This window comes from Lipomyces arxii, assembly GCF_038497795.1.
Source record: "Lipomyces arxii strain Phaff 12-163 unplaced genomic scaffold V1512scaffold_23, whole genome shotgun sequence".
In the NCBI taxonomy this organism is placed as follows: Eukaryota; Fungi; Ascomycota; class Lipomycetes; order Lipomycetales; family Lipomycetaceae; genus Lipomyces; species Lipomyces arxii.
In genome coordinates, this window is record NW_027117722.1 from 120,897 (window position 1) to 131,518 (window position 10,622).

The following is a 10,622-nucleotide window of genomic DNA, read 5'->3' on the forward strand; positions in this document are numbered from 1 at the left end:
TGGTAGTGAACGTGAGTAATGATGCTATCGCTATTAGAACATCTATTATTGTACAATAGACGCTACAAAGCACAGTTTCCACCACTGTATCAATAAACAATTACCATGTATCAGCTACATTAATACTCGATTCTAAAAGCATAATAACAGGTTCAAAGCAGCCACAGTTACAGAATATACCCAGACATGTGTTTTAAGGAAGAAAAGGCGACATTTTAACAACGCTGATGTTACCCTGCTCGCCGGTGGCAGCCAGAAAGTAAACAAACGCAACCCCACTTGCAATTGTAGTTATCGAATCTCATAAATCAAGCTCCGTCTTTTCAGAGCCGATTTATGTTGCTGCTAAACGTTAATTTTGTTATTGTTGAAAAGAGCAGGCTATTATCAAACGCATACGCTAAGGTGGCATTTTAAGACCTACTCGGGATCTACATAAGCAAGATTTCCGCAATTCGCCATTATAGTTACAGGCACAGTTTCAGAGTAATAGAGCCTTAAGATATCAATAGCGTGGCTCACGCGCTATTTTGCATAAAAAGTCTATCTTGTGGCCAAGTGAGAATGTCATCGAACCAGTACGGGCAGGACAACTCGTCGGCGCGCAAGAACGCGTAAGTATCGAAACGCTTCTTGCTTCAAATCTGACCTTTGATCAGTGTTGTTATAAAAGTGGGAATGATTGGAGATGCACAAATAGGAAAGACTTCACTGATGGTAAAATATGTCGAGGGAAGCTTTGATGAGGACTATATACAAACCTTAGGTTAAACTGAGTGCTTCTTTTCTTGGCTCTCAGTACTGACTAAGATTTCAGGTGTCAACTTCATGGAAAAGAAAATTTCAATTCGTGATACTGAAATTACGTTTTCAATCTGGGATCTAGGTGGTCAGCGAGAATTTGTGAACATGCTGCCCTTGGTTTCAAATGATGCGGTTGCCATTTTGTTTATGTTTGATCTTACGCGAAAATCTACATTGAACTCAATAAAAGAATGGTACCGTCAAGCACGTGGATTTAACAAGGTGCATCAGTAGCGACGGTGTTGACTCTTTATACTAACTATGTAGACTGCAATTCCGTTTTTGGTAGGAACTAAATATGACATGTTCACACTTTTTCCACGCGAAGATCAGGAGGAGATTACAAAGCAGGTCTGTATAGAAGTGGGGGATTCGCAAAGCAATAACTTATTTCTGCAGGCACGAAGGTTTGCAAAGGTTATGAAAGCAAGCTTAGTATTTTGTTCAACAAGCCACGCAATCAATATTCAGAAGGTATGCTGCGCGATCGTGACAAGCAAAAATTTGATTAACACCGTTAGATTTTCAAAATTGTTCTATCTAAAGCTTTCGAGTTAAAATGTGTGATTCCGGAGATCACTGAAGTTGGAGAACCCATTATGATTTACAAAGATGTGTAAAGTCTCAATTCTAGATTAAGAATTGAATTGCCTGATCAAAGGTAACAAGAGTTTGTATACATATAAATACTGACTTATGTATATAAATATATAACTATCTATATTTGATAATCGGAAAATATGAATGATACAGCCAGAGTAGGAGTCACCAATTTGAGGTTATAGTACTGAATAGTAGTGTACCCGTCATTTTGTGAATAACCCTAAACCTGACTTCTGTGGCCTTCTCTCGATGTCTTCAGAGGCCGCGCACGGTACTTTAAGCAGCTCCCATCCCCAGCTTGATTCATTGAACATCTCCGGTTGTTGCCTATTCTTTACTCTCAAGTAATAACTCACCGCAATTGTCTGTTTTTCAAATCGTGATTGCTACTTGATTTTGTATTTTATTTTTATATTGAATCGATTGAACGCCAGTAATCATGTCGAATCCTACTGAACATAAACATCATCCCAACCTAGTCGATGCATCTGGTGCTGAAGTCTCTAAAGAAGACGCCACCGCTACTGCTATTTTGCGCAAGAAGAAGAAAGATAACGGTATGTGTAATTGGTTGATATTACTTGATTGATTAGAATTTTGATTCAATGGTACTTGATGGCAATGTGCGCGACCGATTTGCGAATGTGCTGTGGAGAGCTGATAGCAAGGTGACACGCACCATTAGTCATCACCATCTGCAAAGCAGATCCATCGAAATCATGTTTTGAATCTTGTACTATTGAATACATTTTCTAAGATCAATCTTGATGATAATTCCTGGTGTCGATAGGTTGACTAATGCTTGTTATAGCCTTGATCGTTGACGATGCTGTTAATGACGATAACTCTGTTATTACTCTTTCTCCAAACACCATGGATCTCTTACAATTCTTTCGCGGTGATGTTGTTATCGTGAAGGGAAAGAAGAGAAAAGACACTGCTTTAATTGTTCTTGCCGATGAAGAAGTGGAGGATGGCGTTGCCCGAATCAACCGCGTTGTCAGAAACAATCTTCGTGTTAGACTTGGCGATCTTGTCACTGTTCATGCTTTTCCTGGCATTAAATACGTGCGTTTGGCTTACCGTGCATAAAAGTCTTGGTATCTAATGTATTGTAGGCTAAACGGATCTCTTGCTTGCCCATTGCAGATACAGTCGAAGGCTTGACTGGATCACTTTTTGACGTCTATCTTAAGCCTTACTTTTTGGAAGCATACAGACCTGTCAGAAAAGGTGATTTATTCACTGTTCGAGGTGGTATGCGCCAAGTCGAATTTAAGATAGTCGACATGGAACCGTCTGAATATGGCATTGTCGCGCAGGAAACAGTTATTCATGTAAGTTATAAAAACAAATTATAGAACGGCGACTAATACATCCCAGTGTGAAGGTGAGCCCATCAACAGAGAAGATGAAGAAAACAACTTGAACGAAGTTGGATACGATGACATCGGCGGTTGCCGAAAGCAGATGGCCCAGATTCGTGAACTGGTTGAGCTTCCTCTCCGTCATCCTCAGCTGTTTAAGAGTATTGGTATCAAACCACCGCGTGGAATTCTGATGGTATTTATTTTATTTAGTGTCCTGATTTGTTACTGATTAGATTAGTATGGTCCTCCGGGGACAGGCAAGACCCTCATGGCACGTGCAGTCGCCAACGAGACGGGCGCTTTTTTCTTTCTTATCAATGGTCCGGAGATCATGTCGAAGATGGCTGGTGAATCTGAAAGTAACTTGCGCAAAGCATTTGAAGAGGCAGAAAAGAACGCTCCTGCAATTATCTTCATCGACGAAATTGACTCTATCGCGCCTAAGCGTGAGAAAACAAACGGCGAAGTTGAACGAAGAGTGGTCTCGCAATTGCTGACTTTGATGGATGGTATGAAGGCTCGTGCCAATGTTGTTGTTATTGCGGCGACAAACAGACCGAATGCTATCGATCCTGCTCTTCGTAGATTTGGCCGTTTTGACCGTGAAGTGGATATTGGTATTCCAGATCCTACTGGTCGTCTTGAGATTCTTCGGATTCACACAAAGAACATGAAACTTGGTGATGACGTTGATTTGGAAACCATTGCTGCCGAGACTCACGGGTACGTTGGTTCTGATTTAGCTTCGCTTTGCTCAGAGGCGGCGATGCAGCAAATTCGGGAAAAGATGGATCTTATTGATCTTGAAGAAGAGACTATTGATGCCGAAATTCTTGACAGTTTGGGTGTTACTATGGACAACTTTAGATTTGCTCTTGGTCAGTCTAACCCATCGGCTCTTAGAGAGACCGTGGTCCAGAGCGTCAATGTTACATGGGACGACATTGGTGGTCTTGAGAAGGTCAAACAGGAACTCAAGGAAACGGTTGAATATCCTGTTCTTCACCCTGAATCGTACGCCAAGTTTGGACTTTCGCCTTCTAAGGGTGTTTTGTTTTATGGGCCCCCAGGTACTGGTAAGACACTTTTGGCAAAGGCTGTTGCCACAGAAGTTTCGGCAAACTTTATTTCTGTCAAGGGCCCAGAGCTTTTGTCTATGTGGTTCGGAGAATCAGAGTCTAACATCCGTGACATTTTTGACAAAGCTCGTGCAGCTGCTCCTTGTGTTGTTTTCCTGGACGAATTAGACTCGATTGCAAAATCGCGGGGCGGATCGATGGGAGATGCAGGTGGTGCGTCTGACCGCGTCGTCAATCAGTTGCTGACTGAAATGGATGGTATGGGAGCGAAGAAGAACGTGTTTGTCATTGGTGCAACCAACAGACCCGATCAGATTGATCCTGCTCTTCTCCGACCTGGTCGTCTGGATCAGCTCATTTATGTTCCGCTACCTGACGAGGAATCTCGTCTTTCTATTCTTCAAGCTCAGCTCCGCAACACTCCTCTCGAGCCTGGTCTTAACTTACGCGAAATTGCTCAAATCACTAACGGGTTTTCCGGTGCTGATTTATCATATATCGTCCAGCGCTCGGCCAAGTTTGCCATTAAAGACAGTATTGAGGCTAGTGAACAGGCCGAGAAGACGGAGGATGGTGACGACGATGTTGCCATGGAAGACCCTGTTCCTTATATTAACAAGGGTCATTTTGAAGAAGCCATGAAAACAGCAAGACGAAGTGTCAGTGACGCAGATTTGAGAAGATATGAAGCCTACGCCAATACTTTGCAAATGTCCAGAGGTAGCTTTGGAAACTTCAGATTCAGCTCTGGGGAGGCAGAAGCCGCGGCTGCTGGAACAACTGGCGTCACTGAAGGACAGACCGCATTCGGCGCCGACGAAGGTGACGATGACTTGTACAATTGATTGGAGAATGTTAGGAATTAAGATTTGACAGTCTCACTGGTTGCAATGCCAAACTGCGGTTTTATGAATTTTTATATAGTAACATTGTGCTCGAGTGATATCACTTGTTGCGTAGTTTGCTTGCAACTTGTCGGCCAGGATGGCGATTGTGGCAACAATTTTGACTCCTAACTTGAACTAACAATGACGTTTAAACAAAAGCAGTTCGTCTTGTTAAGTAAACCTTTTTATTTTGCCAAAGAACAGAATTGTACATTTAGTACTGATAATGTAGCAGATTAATTTTAAATGTTCGAGTTTAAAACCCGTAAGTTAGTATAGAGTTTACAAACTATGCTCGCCTTGCCCGCTTGCGCTGACATTCTGGTCAAAACAAATATTTCTGAGCCTTTCGGTGCAACTGAGGTATCAGCTAATATTTGGTCAGAGAAATATAAAGCTGCTGATTTTCTTGGGAGTTTAATTTCAGTTTAACTTACTGTTGAAATAATTCTATCGCTGTCGGGGTTAGATTTTTTTTTAGCTTCACTTAGCACCATCTCGAGTATTTCAACGCCTGCCGCCACAGAACAATGGAAGCAAAACCAGGGTCGCTACCTATTACACCTTCAGGATCCGGCTCGGGTACTCCTGTCTTGATTGCATCTGGGGCATCGCAAGGTACCCGATCGCGACGAACTTCATCAATAGGTCAATTTACCCTTGGTGATAATGCCACTCCTAGCCTGAGTACCATGACCCCGACCGAGACCCAAATCAGAGGTAGTCAAAAGAGACAGAGGGCTTTGTCGCGATCTGATAGTAGTTTCAACGGTGTTGGTAGTCCACCAATTTCAACCAGTAATGCTGATGAGCTTCCCGGAGGGTTACAGAGATTATGGTTCATGTACCGCGAGACAGCCTATCGGAAGACATGGGGTAATACAGAGTTCTGTGAGATTGTGAAACTTGAAATAGTTTAATTAACCAGCTTATAGTGACTCCACTTGTCTGTTCTGTCATCCCGATCGTCATCTTCGCGGCGATGACTGACCATTCTCCGAAGAACTTTCTTTATCCTTTCCTGTTTGTTTCTTACCCTATAGAACCTAAAGAGCCTGGAGCACCAGTGATGTATGGCAAAGGAAGGAATGATTTTTGTTTTGTGTTTTATTACATGATTGTTTTCGGATTTTTAAGAGAGTTTGCCATGCAGCAAATTCTTGAGCCCATCGCTCGATGGTGTGGTTTGTCAAAGCCAGGCAAGATTAAACGATTTATGGAGCAAGCTTATACAATTTTGTATGAAGGTGTTATGGCCCCGTGGGGATTGGTATGCTTGATTTTTGTTTCTGAATAGTTCGATCTCACACAGGAACGCAGTATATTATGCACCACATGCCATTATGGTATTTTGAGACTCGTCCCATGTACGAGAATTATCCGCACAAAATGCATGAACTTGATTTCAAACTGTATTATCTTTTACAGGCATCTTTTTGGGTACAGCAGTCGGTAGTCTTGTCACTTCAAATGGAAAAACCGCGCAAAGATTTCAGAGAATTAGTCTTTCATCACATCGTAACAATAGCTTTGATTTTCTGTTCTTATCGTTTCCATTTCACATGGATAGGTATCGAGATCTACATCACCATGGACGCCAGTGACATTGCACTTGCGATGTCTAAAATTTTGAATTACTTGGATCACTGGCTTACCGGACCATTTTTCTTCTTGTTCATGTGCACGTGGATTTACTTGCGTCACTATCTGAATCTTCGTATCTTATGGTCCGTGGCTACAGAGTTTCGGACAGTTGGTGACTTCACTCTTAATTGGGAAACCGAACAATACAAATGCTGGATCTCACAGTATATTACTTTTGCGCTCCTTCTTGGCCTGCAGTTGGTCAATTTGTATTGGCTCGTATTAATATTTAGGATCGCATATCGCTTTATTTTTTTCGACATTGCCAAAGATGAACGAAGTGACGACGATGAAGAGGAAGAGGCGGCGATGGTGGAGGAAGAAAAGTGTGTAAAAAAAAATTTGGATCAAACGTTGAATGTTCCTTCTTCTGTATTGAATGGAGGAAAAATGATTGACGAGCCAAAGAAAACTATCTAAAGATTTGGGACTAGAACTCCGAAGCCAACGATTATTTGATCACAAAATACAACGCAGTAATCTTGGTTCTATCGCGTTACATTTGAATAGATGTTTTGTGTTTAGAAGACAACATAATGCTCAGAATTAGTGAAATCTAGTTTGTAAGAGGGAAGAAAAGCGATGGGTTTATGTTGTACATAATTTTTTATGATCAAAGTTTTAAAGTTCATTATTACGTAAGACCTGAAACCCAAGATCGAGGGGATGGGTGTTTGAGTTTTCAGGGGCTCGTTACAAATGGGACCAGTAGCCGATGCCATATTGGAGCTTGTTTCTATACTTAGCATAACCGCCAGACTACTATACCTCATCCTAATCATCGTTCTCATTTAACTCTCATACTTCGTACGCAATAGAACACGATTCACTGTGTTCTATTTACAGATATACATCAGTTTTTATAATAAATTTTCACAATGGGTCGCAGAAAAATTCTTATTAAACCTCTCAAAGACGAACGAAATAGGTCTGTCACTTTTCTTAAGCGGAAAGCAGGACTTTTCAAAAAGGCCCACGAACTGTCTGTTTTATGCTCCGTTGAAATCGCGGTGATTATTTTTGGAAATAACAGAAAACTTTACGAATTTACATCTTCAGACACACGAAAACTTATTGAACGCTACAATCACGTAAGTTTTATGTATATCTTGCCTGCAATTCCTAATCATAGAGTTAGACCACTCCACAAGAAAGCAAAGGCCCCTCAGACTTTCAGAAAGGCTCGGAAATAACTGATGATGATCAGGAACTTGACAATGAAGTTTATTCGGAATATGCAACGCCTGAGCCTCCAGATCGGAAGAAATCGCTCAGTAGAGCTTCGAATCTTAGAGCTACATCTCCCAAAGTTGAAGAACAATCTGCTCGAGTTGCTCAATCAAAATATCATATGCAATCACAACAGAAACAGCAACTTCAGAACAGTTCAAATTTTGGCTCGTTGAGCTCACCGCCACTCAGGGCGAAGTCGCACACTCATTCCCGCTCTCATTCTCACAACTCAATAACCTCTCAAGGCCAGTCTGTCACTGCAAGATCAAGCATTGAGTTTCAAGCCTCTAATAACGACAGTGCCGGCTTGGCAGCTGCCGCTTTGGTATCCTTTCCTACGCACGGTTTCTACGATGTTCAAAGCCACCAGCAAGAGCATCAGCAATCTATGCTGTCACATCAGCAGCAATTACTATTACAAAACCAGCAAGTTCAGAGGCAGCAGCAGAATAGGCAGCAAACACAATTTGTTGAACAATCTCAGCCTCCACAACGTCAGCAGCAATATTCTATACATACTTTTCAGACCAGTCAACAGCCGTTTGCTGACCACCGTTCACACACTGTTTCTCCTCAACTTCAAAGTCTGCAATACAATCTGTCTTCTGATCAGCCCTATTCAGATCTAAAAATGTCGTTTCGGTCAAAGTCTTCGTCAACAATAGCACAATCACAGAATGACATGATCTCAATTAAACAGGAGCAGGAAAAACAGCAACACGCACTATCTTCCCAGCAAACTCATGGTGCCGCTCAAGAGCATTTGCAAGCGGTATCTTTGAGGACTCAAGATATTGGTTTGGAGATGGACGAAGACTCTATAGCGGTTCGCCAGATGACTGGAAGAGATGGTGAGTATACTTTTGATGCTGCGCATTCGCAACAAGCTATTGATGATGCCAACAACTCTCCGAATCTTAGTATAGGTTCTACAGGTATGCGACCAAAACTTAAATTGCAAATTCCACCTGGAGAAATGGTGCAGACAATAGGCGCTACATTAAAAGCCACTAATAATGCTGGAACGTCATCAACTGATAGGTCAACGGTTGCATCACCGTCTTCTGCGTTTCAAGATCATAATTCGGCACCACCGCTATCTTCAGTGAAAGACGTATCATCGCCTGTTGTTTTACTGCCTCCGCCGTCACCTTCGGCGTATGTGAACGCTAATAATCTTGGGGGGCCAGGAAACCCATTTGCAAGACCGACAACTCTAAATGGTGGCAGCTTGCACAGCAACAATGCTTCACAAGGACCAGGGATTGCTGTAGGCAGCGGCCGAGACCAGACTCCTATATCAGCATTGCCATCCCGGTACGTGTCGGATCTGCTGCCATCGCCATCGACTCTTTATACTCCAGCTGAGTGGAATTTAAATTTTAGTGCCAAGAGCGGTATGCTTGGGCAAGATCTTTTACCAAGTCCATTACAGTTCCACACTCCTGTTGTCTCGTCTGTTCCACAATATCACCGAGACCGACAGACCTTGATACCAGCCGATAAGGAGGCAGAAGGACTAGGAATCAAACACAGGCCAGCTTTTGATGATGAACCAGAGTCTTTGGCGACAAAACGTAAGAAGAGTTAAAGGAAAGTTTTGACTTGCATGGTCGACTATACACGCTTTGATTACCGGTGCCGATATATGTGGTGTTTATGTTCATTTGGCTATATGTAATAATTAATTTAATGATATAAAATCAGAATCTTGTCGTACGAAAGTAAAACAATCAGCTAAGGGCGGCTGGACTATCGAAGTCTTCAAAGCTGTCTAGCGGCTGTTTTGACTTTAGTTCCAACTTTTTTACACGTTTTATTAGATCAGCAACATGATATTCAGATGCGCTAATATCTGATCCGTGCAAATGCTCGAGTGCCTCGCCAAGTCTATACAAATATTCGACATTTGTCCCTGATGGCCCTGTGGACTCAAAGATCAGTCTAGCCACATAGTCAGGGTCTTCAACACCAGCGAATGCAAAATTAGAAGGCGTTCCAATGTACACTATTGCACTAATTTCTGGAGGTAAGCAAGTCTGGCTTATAAATTCCCTAGACGGATGGAATGGCACGAAATGAACAGTATATCCGTTCTTTTCTCGCAAATCAAGAGCAGCAGACACGGACTGGACTTTTTCCGCGATAATTTTGTACGCGATTCCTAGAGATCAATTAATAGGTAATCATAATTTTAATGCCTGAAATACCCCAAGTTCGCCCATCGCTATTTCCGTCATACTCGTACGGAGCGTGTGCATCCTGTAGCGTTTCCCAATAAGTCCTCTCTAAAAGAGTGACCACTCGGCCCGGTGCAGCCGGGGTGCCTCTATGATCGTGGGATTTTTGCCAAAATCGTCTAACATAACCAGTTATGAATCCCGGTACTGCCAATTCAACATCAGGAGGCGGTTTGTATATGAGAGAACCATATCCAAATATCCAAAAATTGTCATGCGAGATATCATCTAATGGGTCATAAAGAGCAACGCCACTGTCGTGACTTGAGTTCAATAGAGATGAATCGGCCAGCATTGCTTCCGATGTAGATACACTCTTTGGGCCTTGTCTGAGCACGAAAATACATTGGGATTACAAAACGCAGTATCGGCCACAAAGCTCAATCTACTTAACCATCAGACTTACGTATGTACTTGTTGCTTTACGACTTTTTCTAATTTAAAAACAACCTAGATATAGCGTTTCATCTAATTGACATACACACCTGATTAAAAATATTCGCTATCTATAAGTTAAAGGTCTCCTTTTCTGCAACAGTATTACATAATATCAAACATTCCGAGAAACAATTAATTTTTTTCTATGTTTAACTAGCAAATCCAATGTCGTTAACCCCTTTAGTGAAGCTCATATTTTGGTCTTCACCAATCTGTCCGGTAGTTCCTTATACTCTATCTAGTCGTGTAATGTGCGGCAACACCGCCTATGACGTGCTACCTACTATCCCTTACCCTCCTTAAGCATAGCACATACACACTTTA

The 10,622-nt window shown here is 42.1% G+C and overlaps 5 protein-coding genes across 5 annotated transcripts; 4 read left to right on the forward strand and 1 right to left on the reverse strand.

Annotated features, from left to right (window-relative positions):
• The first annotated feature begins 274 nt into the window (after nucleotides 1-274).
• On the forward strand, nucleotides 275-1,698 carry V1512DRAFT_267268 (P-loop containing nucleoside triphosphate hydrolase protein). The gene is made up of 6 exons (XM_066917246.1): nucleotides 275-614; nucleotides 660-766; nucleotides 818-1,026; nucleotides 1,072-1,155; nucleotides 1,204-1,278; nucleotides 1,326-1,698. The coding sequence occupies exons 1-6, from the start codon at nucleotides 565-567 to the stop codon at nucleotides 1,422-1,424; spliced, it is 624 nt and encodes a 207-aa protein (XP_066769678.1). The 5' UTR covers nucleotides 275-564; the 3' UTR covers nucleotides 1,425-1,698.
• On the forward strand, nucleotides 1,699-5,003 carry V1512DRAFT_243089 (P-loop containing nucleoside triphosphate hydrolase protein). Its single transcript, XM_066914307.1, has 5 exons — nucleotides 1,699-1,964; nucleotides 2,219-2,475; nucleotides 2,526-2,744; nucleotides 2,791-2,970; nucleotides 3,016-5,003. Exons 1-5 carry the CDS (start codon nucleotides 1,847-1,849, stop codon nucleotides 4,699-4,701), a joined length of 2,460 nt encoding a protein of 819 aa, XP_066769679.1. The 5' UTR covers nucleotides 1,699-1,846; the 3' UTR covers nucleotides 4,702-5,003.
• A 50-nt stretch (nucleotides 5,004-5,053) lies between these two features.
• V1512DRAFT_267275 (TLC domain-containing protein) lies at nucleotides 5,054-7,018 on the forward strand. Its single transcript, XM_066917247.1, has 3 exons — nucleotides 5,054-5,619; nucleotides 5,679-6,013; nucleotides 6,064-7,018. The coding sequence occupies exons 1-3, from the start codon at nucleotides 5,274-5,276 to the stop codon at nucleotides 6,805-6,807; spliced, it is 1,425 nt and encodes a 474-aa protein (XP_066769680.1). The 5' UTR covers nucleotides 5,054-5,273; the 3' UTR covers nucleotides 6,808-7,018.
• Nucleotides 7,019-7,139: 121 nt separating this feature from the next.
• Nucleotides 7,140-9,333, forward strand: V1512DRAFT_292959 (uncharacterized protein). Its single transcript, XM_066918317.1, has 2 exons — nucleotides 7,140-7,478; nucleotides 7,526-9,333. The coding sequence occupies exons 1-2, from the start codon at nucleotides 7,266-7,268 to the stop codon at nucleotides 9,209-9,211; spliced, it is 1,899 nt and encodes a 632-aa protein (XP_066769681.1). The 5' UTR covers nucleotides 7,140-7,265; the 3' UTR covers nucleotides 9,212-9,333.
• A 20-nt stretch (nucleotides 9,334-9,353) lies between these two features.
• Nucleotides 9,354-10,155, reverse strand: V1512DRAFT_212063 (ChaC-like protein-domain-containing protein; the record flags this gene model as incomplete). The annotated part of the gene is made up of 2 exons (XM_066913551.1): nucleotides 9,354-9,784; nucleotides 9,831-10,155. 2 exons carry the CDS (start codon nucleotides 10,153-10,155, stop codon nucleotides 9,354-9,356), a joined length of 756 nt encoding a protein of 251 aa, XP_066769682.1.
• Between the last annotated feature and the right edge of the window lie 467 nt (nucleotides 10,156-10,622).

Bases quoted from the DNA above. Each gene is read 5' to 3' on its own strand.
- V1512DRAFT_243089 (XM_066914307.1), top strand. From the start codon at position 1,847: ATGTCGAATCCTACTGAACATAAACATCATCCCAACCTAGTCGATGCA. The intron at 1,965-2,218 runs GTATGTGTAATT...TGCTTGTTATAG, and splicing joins CAAGAAGAAGAAAGATAACG to CCTTGATCGTTGACGATGCT. The intron at 2,476-2,525 runs GTGCGTTTGGCT...AATGTATTGTAG, and splicing joins CTTTTCCTGGCATTAAATAC to GCTAAACGGATCTCTTGCTT.
- V1512DRAFT_267268 (XM_066917246.1), top strand. From the start codon at position 565: ATGTCATCGAACCAGTACGGGCAGGACAACTCGTCGGCGCGCAAGAAC. The intron at 1,156-1,203 runs GTCTGTATAGAA...TTATTTCTGCAG, and splicing joins AGGAGGAGATTACAAAGCAG to GCACGAAGGTTTGCAAAGGT. The intron at 1,279-1,325 runs GTATGCTGCGCG...TAACACCGTTAG, and splicing joins ACGCAATCAATATTCAGAAG to ATTTTCAAAATTGTTCTATC.
- V1512DRAFT_267275 (XM_066917247.1), top strand. From the start codon at position 5,274: ATGGAAGCAAAACCAGGGTCGCTACCTATTACACCTTCAGGATCCGGC. The intron at 5,620-5,678 runs GTAATACAGAGT...ACCAGCTTATAG, and splicing joins AGCCTATCGGAAGACATGGG to TGACTCCACTTGTCTGTTCT. The intron at 6,014-6,063 runs GTATGCTTGATT...ACAGGAACGCAG, and splicing joins TTATGGCCCCGTGGGGATTG to TATATTATGCACCACATGCC.
- V1512DRAFT_292959 (XM_066918317.1), top strand. From the start codon at position 7,266: ATGGGTCGCAGAAAAATTCTTATTAAACCTCTCAAAGACGAACGAAAT. The intron at 7,479-7,525 runs GTAAGTTTTATG...TCATAGAGTTAG, and splicing joins TTATTGAACGCTACAATCAC to ACCACTCCACAAGAAAGCAA.